Source organism: Pseudorasbora parva, chromosome 9, assembly GCF_024679245.1.
Source record: "Pseudorasbora parva isolate DD20220531a chromosome 9, ASM2467924v1, whole genome shotgun sequence".
Classification (NCBI taxonomy): domain Eukaryota; kingdom Metazoa; phylum Chordata; class Actinopteri; order Cypriniformes; family Gobionidae; genus Pseudorasbora; species Pseudorasbora parva.
In genome coordinates, this window is record NC_090180.1 from 23,318,645 (window position 1) to 23,337,493 (window position 18,849).

General features: G+C 38.3%; 1 protein-coding gene across 9 annotated transcripts in view; it reads right to left on the reverse strand.

Moving 5' to 3' along the window:
- Nucleotides 1–18,849, reverse strand: part of tnk2b (tyrosine kinase, non-receptor, 2b) — a 119,012-nt gene that overhangs the window by 15,030 nt on the left and 85,133 nt on the right. For all 9 annotated transcript variants that reach the window (XM_067454348.1, XM_067454346.1, XM_067454343.1 and 6 more), the window contains 5 exons: nt 13,970–14,040; nt 5,242–5,454; nt 1,998–2,150; nt 1,418–1,695; nt 986–1,112 (listed from right to left, as the gene is read on the reverse strand). In XM_067454348.1, the coding sequence (XP_067310449.1) occupies nt 986–1,112; nt 1,418–1,695; nt 1,998–2,150; nt 5,242–5,454; nt 13,970–14,040 (842 nt within the window). The remainder of the gene's footprint in view (nt 1–985; nt 1,113–1,417; nt 1,696–1,997; nt 2,151–5,241; nt 5,455–13,969; nt 14,041–18,849) is intronic.

An 18,849-nucleotide genomic window follows, 5' to 3' on the forward strand; every position in this document is an offset into this window, starting at 1 on the left:
TTCCGGCTGACTGAACGGCGCCTGTTCTAAACAAAGGCATCCTGGGACATGTGGTCTTCACCTCACAGCCGGTGAAAAATAGGACTCGGGCAGAAATCATGTTCATGGATGCGGTTATTAACGTTACTGTAGTTTAAAGCAGAGCAGGACCGAGTGTTGTGGGGCTGAGCAAGGCCGCTGGAACGATTGTTATACAAACACACGAGCCGTTTAGAAATAGTACCTGTACTTTTATTATGACGGGACGAGACAGTCGCCGGGCGCTCGCACTTCCGCTTTTTCCGGTCAGGTAAAGCAGCTCTGTTTATCATATCAGATACATTTAAGTGTGTTTAAAATTGAAAATTATGTGTGTTCGCTCGGCGCTGCTGTGACATGTTCACACTTCTAAGAGAAAAGCGCTTCTGCAGAATAAAACCGAGGGTAACGCAGATATGACGCGATTGACAGGCGACTCGCTCAAACGCTATGCTGACACGTCCCGGTCCTAAGTTAAAATAGCAATTTCCTCACAATTTATGAATAGTTGGAAACTTTGGGATATTGTAAGTACTCAACTGAACAAAATATATAACACTGGCCTAGTGGTTTTTGGATATTTTACTACAAAAAAACTACATAGTGCACCTTTAAATACCTTTTATGGGTCTTGAGAGGAAATTACATTGTCGCCAATGGAGGCCTTTATGAGCCATCGGATTTTAACAAAAATACCTTCATTTGTGTTCCGAAGATGAACGGAGGTCTTACCGGTCTGGAACGGCAAGAGGGTGAGTAATTAATGACAGAATTTTCTTTTTTGGGTGAGCTAACCCTTTAAGTGAACTTAAACAGTTGATTATTATGTTTTTAATAATCAATTAATAATTATGTTTTTTTTGCCATAATCAAGCAGCCCTATTTGGGGTTATTAGTACATATCCGTCTGAAAGATAGATGTTTATTATGACTAACTGAAAGTACAGATTGTATGAGGTGGGGGTACCTGACTACCATTTAGGCCCAGCCAGGGCTCTTGACCGTAGGTAAACATTTCCCACAGTGTCACACCAAACATCCATGTGTCTGTGGCATGAGAAAATGTGCGTGTCTTCAGGCTTTCTGGGGCACACCTATGGGGGGGAAAAAACACACCATGCATAGACATTTGTTCAGTATAATCAAATGCCTTTAAATAAACAATCCACCAAGGGAAAAAAAAATGAGGATCATGCACAGTTCATTTAATCAAAATAAGGGCCACAAACAATGACCTCATTTAAATTCAATCTAAATCCTGAGCTCTGGCATGTCACTGCATATAAACAAAATCAACCAAATAATTTATAGCTCTCCCTATCCCTTCTCAATAGATTCAAACCACATGCAAACATAAACTCTTCCTGAATATTACAGCCTCTCTAACCCTTTCCCTCACCATGCAAAAGGGACTTTGCGATGCTCTTGCATGACGTAATGGTCATCGTTTTTAGGCAGTGCCCTCATCAGTCCGAAGTCACCGATTTTGATCTGCTCACTGGAAGCCAGCAGGATGTTTCTGGCGGCCAGGTCTCTGTGAATGAAGCGTTTGGACTCTAGGTAAGCCATGCCATTGGATATCTGGATGGTGTACTGACACAAGGTGGAAATGAGGAAATGGCCCAGGGTCTTTCGCAAACGATCCAGCATGGAACCGAGAGGCGCAAGCTCAGTCACCTTAGAAAAAGAAAGTGGGTCATTCAGGGAGGAGAGGCAGGGGGAGAAGAGGGGACAATATTACGTTTCATTTCATAACGACTGAAAAGGTATTCTGACAAGAAGCATATTGCCACCTGAGACAATGAACACTGCCAATCAGGAATAACTCCAGAAGTCAGTGTCAGCAAATAATGAGTCTGAGAGAGCATGCAAATGTCAGGCCTTATTTTAGCCCACCCCTCCCTTCTCAAGACCTTGATACTTTAGCACCCTGTCTTGGCCACCAATTTGATTTGTTATGTGAACACACACTCACTCACCATCTTCATGGGGTGTGTGAGGACGACTCCATAGAGACGGATGAGGTTCTGGTGGTCGAGGGAGTGCATGGCATTGACCTCACAGATGAAGTCGTCCAGAGCATCTGGCTGGTTGAGCACGTCTGTCTTCAGACACTTCACTGCCACATTAAGCTGAGGGGGACATGTTGAAAAAACAACGTTGAGGGCCAACACATCTGTCTTTGCTGGGGAGAACCCACAGCAGCTGAACTGTTGCTAGCCAGTACACACATTAATCCCACAAAAACGGTAATGACCACCTCTGAGACCTGCGTCTACACTGTTGCTGGTCATCACTGAAGTTCAGAGCATAATCACAGAGCAACATTATTCCCTGTGCACCTTATGGAAAGAAGTCACATCTGGAATAATTCACACTGCCTAAATTATGACTAGGCCCATCTGCACTGGTTCATGAGTTCATGTTAAATAGATCTTTACATTAACCAGAAGGAATTGTAAATGACACAAATCGTACACCTGAAGTTCAAAGTAGATGTCAGTCCAAAACAGAGTCTAATGTCTAGTCACTGAAAATGATTCTCTCTCATTTCAGTTTGTGCAATTTCTCTATGGGCTACGGTTTTATTTAGCCAAAACCAACTGTCAAACAAAAAAAGACAACATAGCTTATTAAACTGTCTATAGACCAGTGGTCCTTAACCTTTTTGACTCAAAGGCACCCTTCCTTGTCCAACGCAATATTATATATAGGATATGTTGGTTTTTCTGCTGTAATTATGACAGTTCAGTTGTTTATTTTCAAACTTTTTTTATTAACAAACTTGGAATATCGATAGATTAATCATGACCCATTTTGTGATTCCAGAAGTTTGAAGAACTATATGTTCTTCAATAAAACCAATAATTACTGATTTAGTTAATTTAGCATATTAATGTAGATAACAAGTATTTAAATATATTAATAACAACCTATTACTTTAAATTAGGTTACTCGACATATTTAATTTTATTTATGTTAATTATTTATGTGTACAGGAAGTGTACCATTTGGGACAGCCCCCTGGTTGAGAGCCACTGCTATAGACTATCTTTTATTAAGTGTGTCCCTTAATAACTAGAAATTTTATGTAAAACTGAGTTTCTGCAGTGTGCGAACATTGATAGAAAAGTTTTGACACTGATGCTGTTCACCTTTTGCTTCTGGTATGAAAGACAATTAATTTTCGACCCATTTAATAGTCTGGCAAGTGAAAACTGTCTAATGAAGACTCATCAAGTCAGAGTAAATAATTATAGCTCTTTCCTCAAATCAAAAGTTTTGAAGTATCTTGCATGTCTAGAGCACAATATGGACAAGTATTGCACCGAGGGTCAGGAGTTTGTTCAAATCCTCATCTCAAAATCTGAAAAACAGTAATAGTGATGCTTGCATAAAAGGTTATAACCAAGAATTTGGATGAAAGTATCTCAGTGTACCTTGCATGAAAACAGCAGTTGATATAAATCTCAGCTCTGCCCTTTCATTGTAATGGACCAGTGCTTGATCAGCACAGATGGCCACAGGAAAGATGTTCCCACTCAAGTCCCATGTGGAAGAACCCTTTGGTGTGCAACACACACTATCACTACAGCCTCCGGCTCAGTTCACATGACATCTGACCCCTCATCAGGTCATTAGAGGCCCATCTCTCCCACAAGCCTACTCTAGAGAACACAGCTGCTACAATGACACATAGAGATCAGCACTGAAACAGGATGTTCACATGGAGGCTTGGAACACTTGAAGGGAAAGGTGGGACCACAAGTGTCTGAAAGCTAATCTTGAGTTGATCTCATTTTCTGATTGCGACAAACAACGTTCCTGCCAAAAATGTGCTAGTCATTAGTTTGTAATGGTGTTGCTTGTGATGGAGATTAAAAACAAAATTAGATAAACATATCTCAAGAATCAACAGCACAACCTGAATCCTTATTTAGAGTAGTGCTAATTTCATTAACAAAAACTATGACTGAAAATATTCGAAAAACTATACGATAACTGTGAGCAAGGTTTTGAATACCCGCCAATCCGCCATACAGATCAACGGTTATGCTGTCAAATCACTAGCCAATTTGGCGGGATACTTATTATGTTTACTCACTTTGCTGGGGAAGTTTGTGTAAGCCAAATCTGCACTGATTTAGCGGAAATACACAACTCAAATATTGCGCAGAATTTCCACATATCTTGCTTACTTGAAAATACACATAATAATGGCATGCTTGTTTATTTGCATTGAAACAATAGTGAAGATTAAAAAAAATTATAATAATGTGGCATTTGTTTTGTTCAGCATGGTGTATGAGGTTCTTTGTACTGTATTGATCTGTCCACCTAAAATACATTTTTGCTGAAAAGGATGAGAATGAAAGAAGAAGGGCTGGATGACAGGATTTTGTTTAAATAAGAAATATATGAAATCCAAATCTTATAATGTATATAAATAATGATTAATCTGGTTTCTTTCTCTCTCTTTTTGACTAGTAGAGGTTCTGAATGGCTGGTAACTTAATTTACTAACCAAACTGGCTGGTGAGTGAAAAAGTTAATTTCAAACCCCGATTGTGACAATAACAACATGCAATATATTTGACAAAAAATAAGGTGAGGCTAAAATGTAATACAAAAATACATAAAAAAAAAACACTTTAACAAACTCTCTCAGAGGAGAGAATATGATTATAATTTATTTTTTCACAATTTTAAAATGGCCCGACATATTTATAGATATGTCAGTGCAAGTTGTGTTCAGTTAAAACAGCTCAAACAGGCATTTTATTCATTATTTAGTCTGTGAAACAATGGGGGGGGGGGAATTCTCAAATGACAAGAATCAATGCAATTATAATTTTGAGTTACTTATTTTTAATGATACTGATTAAGTTATTATCAGTTTAACCATTATGCAACATAATGAAAATTTGACAACGTTTTCATTGACTAAACATAGACTAAAATGCCTAGACATTTAGTTGACTAAACAAACAGGACAAGATTGCCTAAATGTAATAAAAAATTAATAAAAATAAAAAAGTACATTTGACACAGGAATAAGACTAAGATTAAATGTAAAAATAGCTGACAAAATTACCACTAATCTTGAGTACGCCCCAGTGCATGAGTGAGCTGGTGCCTGACTTCTGCAAATCTGGTATTTTCAACAAAGCTCCCTCTGTTTTTCCAAACACACTTTTATCCTTTCTCCCCTCTTCTACTTACCACTTTTCCATTTGGCGTGAACCACTCTCCACGCTTGACCACGCCGAAGGAGCCATCGCCCAGTTTCTCAAAAAGGGCAAGGTCTTTCTCGCTTATGAGACAGGTGAGGGTCTGTTGTTGGGCGTCCACTGGTGGAGGTGTGGGGGAGGGTTTTCGGAAAGTACTGGCTGGTTGGGGATTAAAGTCTCCTTCTGGTCTCTTTCCACTGAACACCTGAGTAATAACAACAACAAAGTCAAGATCTAAAGGTGACAAATAAAAGCCCTCATCAACACCTCGAAATAAAACATTTTAATTGTGCACAGCTGGAACTGCATCAAATGTGTAGCAGAAACTTGAGGAGTGCCTGGCTAGTATATATATATTTCATTGCAGTAATGATAACCGCTAACATGGAACATCTGATGAAGAACAGCAATAGAAATCAGCAGAGAGAGAAACAGCAATTCTAGACAGAGTTAGTCTTTCCAACTGCTTATCAGCTCTTGAGGCACTTTGTATGAGGAGCCTGTGGGTCGGCCGAGGAGAGCTGAGTTATCAAGAACCAGGGTGTGGGCTGAGGTTAGCCAGAGACTGCAAACTCAAGGGACAAGGAGGATGAGCAGGAACGGAAGGTGAAGGAGTGAGAGATGACCCTAACCTTAACCCATTAAACAGACAGATTACAGTTGAAGATGACACTGTGAAAAAAGAGAACACAGAAATAGAGAAGGATAGAATTCAATGTCTGTAGCCTTGAGAGTGAGAGCCTGGATTTGACGGACAGGCTGAAAATAGAAAAACTGAACTGGGACCAGAGTGAATATAGAAGATCCAGACAGAGCCTTGAACCCCAGACTACCACGTGATAATCGTACACATAGCAAAGATACATTACACACTGACAAATGCCTCAATGAGTAATAAATCCAAACGCATCTTCCTACCATGGTTTGGGACTTTCCAATGACTTCTATTGTTTTAATACTGAACAAATGATATGTTCTGTCCCCTAAACCAAAAACCTACCCCACACAAGACCTTTTTTACATTTTTATTTAAGTGATGATTCAAAAAAGCAGTTTGAAACCGAGAACTGTTGGCTGCTCTCCACAATATAGATGTATGCATTTTAAAATCATTTTAAAGGCTTAGATCTTTGCTTAAGTCTCTTATTTTTTGACCACAAAAAATATTAGATTACTTGATTTACTAAAATAATCGTTAGTGACAGCACTAGTTTATTTAGTGCTATAACTAGTTAGGCTGACGTGGTCATACTCAATTCTAGTCAGAATATGAATCTGAAACTGCTCCATTGGGCTGTGATTATGAGGAGTGTTTCAAGCGAACCAGGAAAGACCTCAATTGGATAGACCTACAACTAATCAGAGCAGCGAAGCAACGCATTACATTAGTTGTCAAATGTCAACAGAACTGTGTTGCCAAGTCCACGTTTTTTTTCCACGGGTTGTTTTCCATGTCCACTTGTTTTTGAAGCGACTATTATTTTATATATAGACCCATGAATTTTGTGACTATTATGTGATCTGTTCAGGCATAATTACTCCTCTATGGATCGAGTCCAGACCGAACCTCCCGAGCTCAAATGTTGTGGGCGGGGCTGAGATCGGCTGGCATCCAGGCTAATAACTAGTAGTAAAGAAAAAGAATGAAATCATGTGCGATAGATTAACTAATGTGGCTACAGTCAGTGATCTGTCACGCCGTATTAAAGAGCACCAAAACAACACATTTTTTTGAGTTTCGTGAAAATATAAAAAACTATAAAATTGAGAGTTTGTTTTACATTAAAAGTAACAAAGAACAAAGCTTATTGTGATTATCAACAGAAAACAGTACAGAATAAAAGATTTAAGACTCCATATCACTATTGACTAAATATCAACACAGCCCTGGAGACCACACAGCTGACACATTTAACTGCTGTAATTTATGTTGTGTGTGCAAAAAAAAAGCCCTATTCGGATGGGATTAGTAGATGGTAGATGGAGTAATGTAACTTTACCACAGGACATCTGTAATATTAATGGCCAATACGCACGGGATAAGAAATCTCTGTAAAACTAGCAGAAATGGGAGGGGTAACGATTTACGCACAGCCGTTACCTTTTAGTGTTGTCATATGCATATTAAGCTGCTTCCTGATATTACGTATAACATATATAACAATTAGGTCTGGTCGAACAACGATTAAATTAATTAAATTATAATTGGATACTGTTGGTAAATAGGCACATACCTTAGAGCTAAAAGAAGTTTTGTGCCTCTAACGAGTGCTTTCAACCTTTTTTTGATCTGAATAGTAAACAGAAAACACTTGAGACTTGTCCCACCACCTAGAATGCAACCGAATGCTTTTTCAAGCCCCTTCATATTAGAAAAAATACAGAAGACTACTTTTAAAAAGGAAATAACGAAATATTTACATAAATATTTACAGCGGGTCTATTTGCACATGATTAGTATTACCTTTCCAGACCTTTTTACAGAATGTAAGAGTTGCCGCAATCTTTACTGACATTGTCCGTAATGATTACTGAGATGGCACATTCGGATAGGGCTATAAACACTGAACAGTCAAAGTGCGCCTTCGGAGATGCGCTAATTAAGTGCCACTGTTTAGGTCAATGATCCAAAACCATTTTGGCCCAAAACTAATAATTGCTGTTTCAGCTAGCGATGGGTTGATACTAGGGGTGTAATGATTCACTCGTTCATCGTCATCGATCTTGAAAATGTATTTTTGAATAGTGAATCATTGATTTTCGGTCGTTAATCGATTTAAAATGCTAAGAATCTAATTAAATCGCAATTCAGTAGCGATTCAGTGCTTTAAAATAAACATTAGATTATATCTACATGCGTGAATTAATAGAGACGCTGTGCAGCGTCATCCATGCCCTCACAGCTCTCCTTGACAGACACGCGTTGCACTCTTTACCGCCTTTATTGGATTGCTCTCGCTCCGTCCGTAGCTCATTGACACATGTTTGAGCAGCCCACGTTTGAGCTCTCCTCAGGACAGCGACTGCTATACACATGAGCAGATGACAGCTCTCTAGAGACAGGAATAGTCCTGAGTCAAACCGCTCAAGCCATTGTCAACTGCCAAGTCACCGTGGTCACTACTGTTCAAATAAAATTCATTGCTCTGTGTGGAAACGTCATCGTTACTTTATATAAAATAAAATAATTACGTTTTACAGAAATTGATCATACCTAAGCAGTAAAAAATGTAAAACCCTGATTATTCATGCATTTATTGCATAGACGAAGCAAACACATTTGTAAGCGTCTAAAAGTTTGTTTAGGGTTAGATGAAAAAGTGCATGATATTCTAGTCTCTTTATGGAAGCACTCCATGTTTAGTGTACCTGGAACACTTTAATAAAGGTTGTGTAGCCATTAATATTATACTACACAATAGTTGGCATTAACTAACAATACTTTTAAAGCCACTTTAAATTTTGGCTTATGTTAATTTCTACAAATGCCATTTGTTATAGGCTATTAAAAGTGTGTAATAATAATAAAACAATACAAGTAATAATATGAACTAACATTAACACTGGACAAAAGTTTTTTTTTGCCCACTCTTTGACCTCTGAAGGCCACTGTGTAATTCACACCCTGACTAAGACACATTGGGGGAAGCATAAATAAACCAATGAATGCATATTTGAAAAAAATCCAGAATCAAATCAAATAAATAGAATCGCATCGAATTTAATGTGAATAGTCTTACATCGAATCATTCTGAATAGGCAAAAATCATTTCTTGAATCAAATCAAAAACCTATGAATCGTGAATTTAACTGATTCGCTGCCAACCCAAAGATTCACAGCCCCAGTTGATGCCACAGTCTTTCTGAGCTTGACAGTAATAACCATGGGCAACACACACAGTATCAAAATAGGATCTGTCCCATATTGACCGATACCCACCAAACTCTCCATATCGACCGATCCACCAAAAAAGGTAAGTATCCTTATCTGACCAATACAGAAACTAAGTATCGGATTACTGCATTCCTAGTTTTTGCAGATAATTTTTGGTTGCCGAAATTTTGGTGTTTGTTAGTTCTGACAAATTTGCATATGCAGTGCTTTGCACACCAACCAATAGCAAACCACTTATATTTCTACGCTATACTCATACTGCTTGGAAATAAAGTGTCAACAGCTTACTTAGCGCTCAAATCTGAAAACTTCACATGACACACAGGTCGTATCTCCGTCTATCAGTTACAGAAATGAAAATGAAAAACTCACCGCACACAAGTGACATGCTTGTGTGCAGCGCAGAGTTGTTCTTTCACACTGTATGATGTGACAGATTAGTTGTCCAATCCAGTTCGCACAGCAAGGGTTTGCAGAGAATATAGCTGTGACTCCTAAAAATAACTAAACTGTGTGTGAAACCATATTGAGAAGTCAAATACAGGGCTCAAAAACATAATCTATTGCTTATGCCCTTATTCTATTATTTATGCTGCTCAGGTTGAAACTTGAAAAGCCCTGCACAAATAATTCAATAACGACACACATCTATGGTTTGTTGCATTTTTACAGTTGTTTATGAATCTTAATTACAGTACAACTAAATTCAAATATTATAATTACTGAAATATTATTTAAAATGAGTAGTTTTAGTAAATTACTAATAATTGTAAAATATATATATTTTTGAATTGGCTCTTAAAAAAAAAAAAAAAAAAAAAAAAAAAAACATTAACAAACTCCCAACCCCTGCTATAAAGGTATCCATACATATTTACATGAAAGCAACAAGAGAACACTAACTGAGGATACGTGTCAACTAAAAGCATGCCCATACACTAACAGTGCAGTGAGGAGCCAGATTACTCAGTCTGCTCTTGGTGCCAGGAACGGAAACAAACAGGTGTAATTTTAGAAAGCTCTCATCCTCTCAGCCACTTCCTGTAGACCCAGGCCAATGCTGCAACTAAAGCCTCCACAAGGTACGAAATCGGTGTGTGTGTGTGTGTGTGTGTGTCCTTGTTTATATTACATTGTGGGGACCAAATGTCCCCATAAGGATAGTAAAACCTGAGATCACCTACAATGTGTGAACCAGCCAGCGGTCCCCACTTTTCAAAAGGCAAAATCACAGGAGTTTTTTTGAGTAAGTAAAAATGCAGAATGTTTCCTGTCGTGGGTAGGTTTAGGGGCAGGGGAGGTGTAGGGGGATAGAGTGTACGGTTTGTACGGTGTAAAATCCCTTACGTCTATTAAGAGTCCCCACAAAGATAGTGAACTAGACGTGTGTGTGTGTGTGTGTGTGTGTGTATGTGTGTGTGTGTGTGTGTGTGTGTGTGTGTGTGTGTGTGTGTGTGTGTGTGTGTGTGTGTGTGTGTGTGTGTGTGTGTGTGTGTGTGTTACAGTTAACACAAGTGTGCAGTTTCTGGTGCCAAAGGTCAAGATGGCCTCTCATCCCACAGACAGAGGAATTTGGCCTGTACACTGATGGTTAAGACACAAGCAATCATTCGTCCGACCCTGCGTGTATATCACTCCCATATACACACTTCCATTCAAAAAGGCACAGAAAGTTTATCATCCTTAAATGTGTTTGGGAATAGGAGATTAATGATGTGGTATGTCAAATAGTACAGAAAGAGACAGGTTCATTATGCGGTCTCTCTAATTCTAGTCTTGGCACTTTGTACACTGTCACAGATGGGATAACACTGAAGTGCAAACACACACTTAAAACATAAGACAAATACAGACACAAAAACATTTCAGTGGTATTAAATTAAGCAAAGCAGAGGGATCAACATAAATAAACAGAAATGAATAAATGTGTGTTATGACTACAAATGCATTAACTGCTGTTGCTATTTACTCAGGTTAAAACGACTCTGGCTCCAGTGAGGTCTTTGGTCAGCACTAACCAGTAGGGCTGTAACGATATGCGATATGAAATCGAAATCGCAATACGCAGGTCCACGAACCTGTATCGCGATGTGAGAAGGCAGAATCGTGATACACCCCTTCCAACTCCCAGAATTATCCTTCCTGTCCAGGTCCAACTTTTAAGTCAGCAGTATGGCAACATTTCAGCTACCCGGTGGAGAACAAGGATGGCAATCGTGTAGTTGACAAGACCCACACAATTTGCCGTAAGTGTTTCAAGAAGCTTCCCCAACTGGCTGGCAACGTGGTGTGAGCGTGGCGTTTCTGTTGCGTGTCATCCGCGGGGCGGCTGCGTGGCGTTTTCTCTTTCTTTGCACACCAGAAGCGTGTCTGACGCGGCGCTTCTGTTGGTATTGATGTACAGGAGGCCCTATACTTCATGTTGAATATATATTGCCTATTGGTACCGCAAAGAAAACGTCGGCAGTAACCTATTGACCATACAGATATATGGTATTGACGGCAAAATAGTTTTGTCCCCCCCATATCGAGGTTTGTATCGTACCGTGGGTAAAAAATCGTGATACGAACCGAATCGTGGGTTTGGTGTATCGTTACAGCCCTACTAACCAGACATCTAGCCCTTGGAAAACAAGTCTCATACTGAGGTGATGCTATAACCAGCCACACAGAAAAAGCTCAGAGCAAACAATACATTTATTCTGGTAAGTTTATGGTGCGATATAAAAATATTTTGGGCATAAGTCTTATATAGTTCCTAACTTTATTTTTCAGACCAAACACACATTTAAGGGTTTGCCAACCCTAAAAACAGACATTTTTCTTTAAAAAATAAAGAAATAAACAAATTATTAAAAGGATGCTATTTTTCAGCCTTTTAGCAATGTATGATACACATTTTATTATTCATGCATTTACTCTGAAATTACTTTTAAATCAAATTAACACTGATTTTGCTGCCAAGTAGGGATGTTGCGGAGTGGAAATTTTTTGTTTTGGTTTGAACATAGGGGTTAAAGTGTGAATCATGTAATGGTGTCCCCGGGAGCATGCTCCTTGTAAGGTTTAGTTGTTTGTTTATTTTTTGCAAAATGAATATATCATCCACACATGCAATGAATTTAAGTGCATTGTAATAAAAATTAACATTTCATTGCTTTAAATTTAATTATTGAGTTTATATATTAGTTTAACCTATTTAAAATACTACAGTACAACTGTATAATTTTTTTGCAAGGGGTATGTTTATTGTTTTCAATAATTTACAGATTTATTGTGTAGCAAGACCGCTCTAACAACCTAACGTTAAATAGAGACATGCACTCCCGTGGGACCCAGCACAACCGAGTGCGGCGCGGGATCATATTTGATGGTGAATGCAGATGCAGGTGGCAAGATATTAGTGTGTGCGTGTCAATTATTTTAAATAAAATTATTTTGCGGGACTCCCGCAAAGTGGAAATATCTAACAAAATAAATAACTAGAAACAAATAAACCTTTATTTATAATAAAATAAAATCGATTTACAGGCGCATGGACAGAAGGTAACTCTTGCGTGGATCATAGGAACAGCCAAGCCTACCACACAGTGGCAATGTCTGCGCCGCATAACTCAGGTGAACTGCTTAGTGCTACAGATATTAGTAAGTTCTTGTAAGATAGTCAGATCCATGCGACCATCTGGGACATGTGATCTGAAGCGTTGTTGTAAAAGTCTACTCCTGAATCCTCATAATACAACCAAGCGTTTAGCTGATAACAGTACAGACTAACGTAAACCGGAAGTTCGTTACCGGCGTGTTCTACACTAAAATATTTAGCCTGAGAATATGGTCATATTTATGCAAAATAATGCTAAACTGAAGCTTACCAAGAATACAGACTACTTTACCATTATTAGTGCTGTAACTGTTATTTAGTGTTAAATTAGGCCTATTGTAGTTGGGTTAGGTAGGTTTAGCTTTTACTGTGAATTTAAGTAAATTTTGTTTTGTATCTATTTATATATTTAAAGTATACTTTAAACTTTTAATAAATTGTTCAATTAATTTTTTTTTTAAATAAATCAATAAAAAGCCATTCTTTAATGTCATCCACCTTCGTTTTGTGGCTCTATCTTTTTTTAAATATCGGCTCAGGCACCGGTACCATTTTAAAAGTACCGGTTTGGCACCAGAATCGTAAAAAATAAAAAATAAAAATAAAAACGATACCCAAACCTAACGCTCACATATTCAAATGCACACACAAACCCCAGAGAATGACCAACATTGTGCTGATCCATTGCTTGTGACTGAGGCCAATTTGAGGCTCTTCCTGCAGCATTTGATGGACCATTAACCTGGTTAGTGCTTTAGTGAGTGAGTGGCAGGCCTGAGTGGACACTTCCTGCTTCAGCACTCACTGACCAACTACATCAGACACACACACATAGAAATTGTTAACAGGACAGAGTGGACTAATTTCCTGAACTGCTCAGCTCCATGAACAGTGAGTTATCTTCTAAGAATAATCATGAGTGACCTCAACTTGACATAAGCGATCACGTAGGCTATGTTGTGTAGAAGAAGAAAAAGATGAAAGGTTACTGTGGTTGTCTGGGTCAAGTGCTTTAAATGTTTATTCCTTTCAGGTTCAATAAGACATTTGGCAAGTGAGAGACTCTAAAGTGCTCGAGGGACAATGTGAGCTGAATGACCAATGACTGAAGTGAAGCCCTTGTCTGGCTGTGTGTGTATAGATGTGTGTTTGTGTGTGGGACCTGACCTTGGGCTGGAAGTCTCATTAATCTGTCAGTACGTGTGAGGAAGGTTGATGACATACCTTGCTCATCCAAGACTTGCGCTTGCACATGGTTTTTCTCCTCTTCACCACCTCCCACAGCCGTCTTTGCCCTGTCAAAGAGAGCAAATGAGAGAATGTTGTTTTATTAATGTTGCAGGTTCAAAAAAAAGTTCAGCTTTATTAACAGTGACATCTGCGACATGCTGTCAATTACCACAGATAAAAAATAAATTACTTACTGTATTTCTTCAAAGCAAACATTGTGGTTACCTTAATAGACTTACAATGGTATGAAGCAAACCAATGCACTTGAATAAACATTTAAATTAACACTTAAGTACTAGAGCAATAAATTACCTATTACCTGTGCAAAGTTGTAAAGCTGACACATAATAATACATTTATTTTTATATAGCACCTTTAAAGCATCTACTCAAAACACGTTACATAAGTGAACAAGCAAATGACCATACAACACACACAAAACAATAACAAAATGTATAATATAACATTATATCACACACACACACACACACACACACCTAAAGGATTATTAGGAACACCATACTAATACTGTGTTTGACCCCATTTCGCCTTCAGAACTGCCTTAATTCTACGTGGGATTGATTCAACAAGGTGCTGAAAGCATTCTTTTGAAATGTTGGCATACTGATAGGATAGCATCTTGCAGTCGATGGAGATTTGTGGGATGCACATCCAGGGCACGTAGCTCCCGCTCTACCACATCCAAAAGATGCTCTATTGGTTGAGATCTGGTGACTGTGGGGGCCATTTTAGTACAGTGAACTCATTGTCGTGTTCAGAAAAACAATTTGAAATGATTTAAGCTTTGTGACGTGGTGAATTATCCTGCTGAAAGTAGTCATCAGAGGATGGGTACATGGTGGTCATAAAGGGATTGACATGGTCAAAAACAATGCTCAGGTAGGCCGTGGCATTTAAACAATGCCCAATTGGCACTAAGGGGCCTAAAGTGTGGTAAGTTTGGTCTTCAACTGTCAACCAGGAGCCAGTGCAAAGACTTTAGAATTGGTATATGCTCATTTCTCCTGGCTCCAGTCAGTATCCTTTCAGCTTAGTGCACACATTGCAGTTTGTTTAGTGTGGTTTTAGGAGCCCCGGTAAGAAGTGCATTACAGTAATCAATGCGGGAAAAACAAAGTTATTAATAAGCCTTTCAGTCACACAGTGGGATAACAGAGCGGAGTCTAGCAATATTTCTGAGAAAAAAAAGAAAAGAAAAAAAAGAGTTCTTAATACTGTACTGAACATGAGTCAAAAGACAAACTTGAATCAAATATAACCCATACATTTTTTTAATTTAGTTTGTGACTCCAGAACAGAGCCATCTACGTTTAAAATTAGTGAGCCAGCTTTATGAAGCTGATGAGTGGGGCCAGTTAGCAAGACCTCAGTCTTATCACTATATAAAGACATTAATTGTATTTCTGCGATAAGAACATGAATGTCCCAAAGTAATGAATTTTGGGACATTCATGTTCTTATCGCAGAAATACATTTTGTTAAAAAAGGAACATCCAAGTTTTCTCTGCATAAAAGTAATAATCAAGCCCAAGTGATCTTGAAAAGAAATCAGAGTGGAAATATGTAAATACTAAAAAGGGGCCAAAAATGTAACCTTAAGGAACACCCATACGTATACTGATACCGTATCAGACCGGAAAACACTCATACAGACAAACTGTTGATGATCTGAGAGATAAAATCTAAACCAGGTTAAAACAGTCTCAGAAACACAAAAGACAGTTTCCAGACGGTTGAGCAAGTGGCACTAAGATCAAGAAGGACAAGAATAGAAAGAGAACCAGAATCTGAGGCTATGGACAGATCATTGGTGACCTTGACCAAGGCTGTTTGAATGTGACTGGAGACGACAGAAAAACATACATTGAGCAGCAGCTTTTGTTTCTGCTCTGACAGCCACAAGACCGACCCGAACGCTGTGGGTGTGTGATAGAAATCAGGAATGGTGAGAGAACATTGTGCTTGGTATGTTTTTCATCTTCAAACCAAACTTAGTTCTTCAATCAGCAAAGTATAAATCCTGTATTGCATAATATTTGTAAGTTAACACAAAAGGCCTTTTTTGTAGCTGTTCAATCGCATTCGACCATGTGAGCATTTACACTACAAAAGCAATTCGGTCGAATGCGTTTTTTGACTACTGGAAGTGATCGAAAGTGGACAAGTGCAATGCATTTTAGACCCAGTTTAAACCATTATTTCGAATCGTCTACTTGTGATCGAATGAAGATGAAGAAATGATGAAGAAAAGGAAGAATGTATCAGACTGGCGTCAGACGAGTTGGACCATAAGAAATCACAGGCTATATCGATAGCGATAATATTTGACGGGTGTAAAGACAGAGAAATGGGTCAAATCTTTAACTGTGGCTATAGTGTAGGGGTAAGGCGCATGTCATCAAGTTTTGGCGCAACTCAATCAGAGGTTCGAATCCACCTTTTGCCACACTCTCTAACCGAGAAACACTTATTAATAAACACATGTTAGATCCTTTATTTCCACTTGTCTAATATTTTCCTCAATTCTTTTTGAAAATAAATGCCTTTCCGATCTGATATGTGATGGGAAAAGGGAGTAGAGAGAGTGTGGCAAAAGACAGATTCGATCATCTGATCGAGTTTGCGGCAAGTGACATGCGCCTTACCCCTACACTACAGCCACGGTTAAAGATTTGACCCATTTCTCTGTCTTTAACCCCTTCAAACAGACGCACAATAAGACCCAATAAGAAGACCCCGGCAAACAGAAAGTGTGCCCGAACGACTTATTTCATTGGAGGCAACAAGATTTGCAAGAATACTTTTCTGTTTCTTATGGGGTGTGTTTCTATAAACACCAACGTTTGTCGTTTTGTGTTCATTCTAAGAACACATACACATTATCTGTCTTAACTGTAGTTTTAATTGTAATCGTTAGCATCCTATCATTTGCCAAAAAAAAACATTACTATAATGGGCTTTTAGATGGTAATGTTAGCATCTTTATTATTAGTAGTATGCGGTCACATTTTTCCCGTTGCGTCTGTCGTTACTAGCAACCATTCAGCTTTACAGGGGGTATGTGTTATCTAAATGAGATGTAAATGAGCCCTATTGTCACTCCCAGCAGGTGAGAACAGGTGAGAACTACAAAACTTTAGAGGCTGTTTTCTCTCGTTTAAACTTTTCTAAAGGCCTACATTCAGATGGCCACAACTTCTCCAAATATTATCAGATTTCCATGTGTTACACATCGTTGGAAAGCTTGGAGACTACACTTTCAGAATCTTTGAATAACTCAAAATGCCCCAGAACCGACTTGTGTCCCTACTTTCTGTGACTGGTCACAAATTATAATATGTTAAAATATTAGCATGTAGTTATCAACATTTTTTAATTTTAAGTTTAAATAAGTCAGGGGAAAAGTCTGCAATAAAATGAAGAACAAAGAAACATTAAATGTAATAGAACAAAGCTTACTAAAGCTACTAAACGCATTGAGACAACACTGGTTTATTTCATTTTTTCTTAATCTTCACTGTTGCTGTCAGATCTATAGTCTGCGACTCATGCACAATGTTTTATTCAGTCCATTACTATGGTTATTAGATTTGTTGCAAGGGGGGTGCGAGGCCCTGTGTGAATGTGATGTGCGAGGCCCGGGGGTGTATTAGCCAAACGGGGTCTACTGTTGCTATAGTGATGAAAAATGTGTTGTTTATGTGGATATTTTAGAAAAGAAAATTGTATATTCAGTTTAACAGCATTGGGTTCAGAAAGTTAAACTGTGTAACTATATAAGGGATCAAATATGTTTGCGAAACGGACTGAATCCACTTGAATTATTTTAGACTGCTCTTACACTGAAACAATTTCTTATTCAGTGAAATAAAAATAAATAAAAATGTGCTAAATATCAGACATGACATGGAAATGTCAGACAATTTCATTGGTTGTTGCAGTTTTCAGATTTGAAACCATTTAAAAGGTGTAGAAATAGAGTAACTACACTTTTTCTGCGGCACCGCTGCTCATACTGATACTCTGAAAGGTGCATAATAGCTAGGGCTATGCTTATTTAACTTTCAGTGTTTAATAAAAATACCGTTTGTGCGTACCGTCAGATGAAATCCTGTAGGCATCGGTGATTTCTCTGTCTGCACATCCTTCAATGAGCATAGATTTCTAGCGTATTTACTAGGGCTGTCAATCGATTAAAATATTTAATCGCCATTAATCGAAAATTGTCACTAGTTAACTTGCGATTAATCGCAATTTAATCACGATTTTTTATCAGTTCTAAATGTACCTTAAATTAATATGTTTCAAGTTTTTAATACTCTAATCAACATGGGTATGCACAAATATGCATACTTTATGCAAATGTACGTTTATTATTAGTGAAACGAAACCATACTCAGAGTATGAAGACTAGACATGTGTCAAAGGTTTTTCAAAGAACTAGTTCATGTCTCAAGTCTAAGCTTAAAATTCAGAATAAGCAGTGATTTCTCTCCTTTTAAGAATATAAATTAAGGGAGATTTAACACTGGCAGTTTAGTTCAGAACAGGGCACAGTTCGTATTAAACATTGGTAATGTGAAAGCTGTCATGCGGACCTGTGAGCGCACCAGCACAACATCATACCTGGAGGAGGTCCATAGTCCACCAATAGGAAAATAGTTCAGCCCCTTAAAGAGCTGTAATATAGTGTGGCCCCTTTAGGAGATGAGCATTTCCCTATTGAACTGCCGGTATTTTGTGCGTGCGCGCCGAACTTTGCCGCGATTCACGTGAACAGTGTGAAACACAGACTCGGGAGCGCTCTTGTTCAGAAAAGTAACCTGCGTATTTATTTTAGCCGATTGTAATGT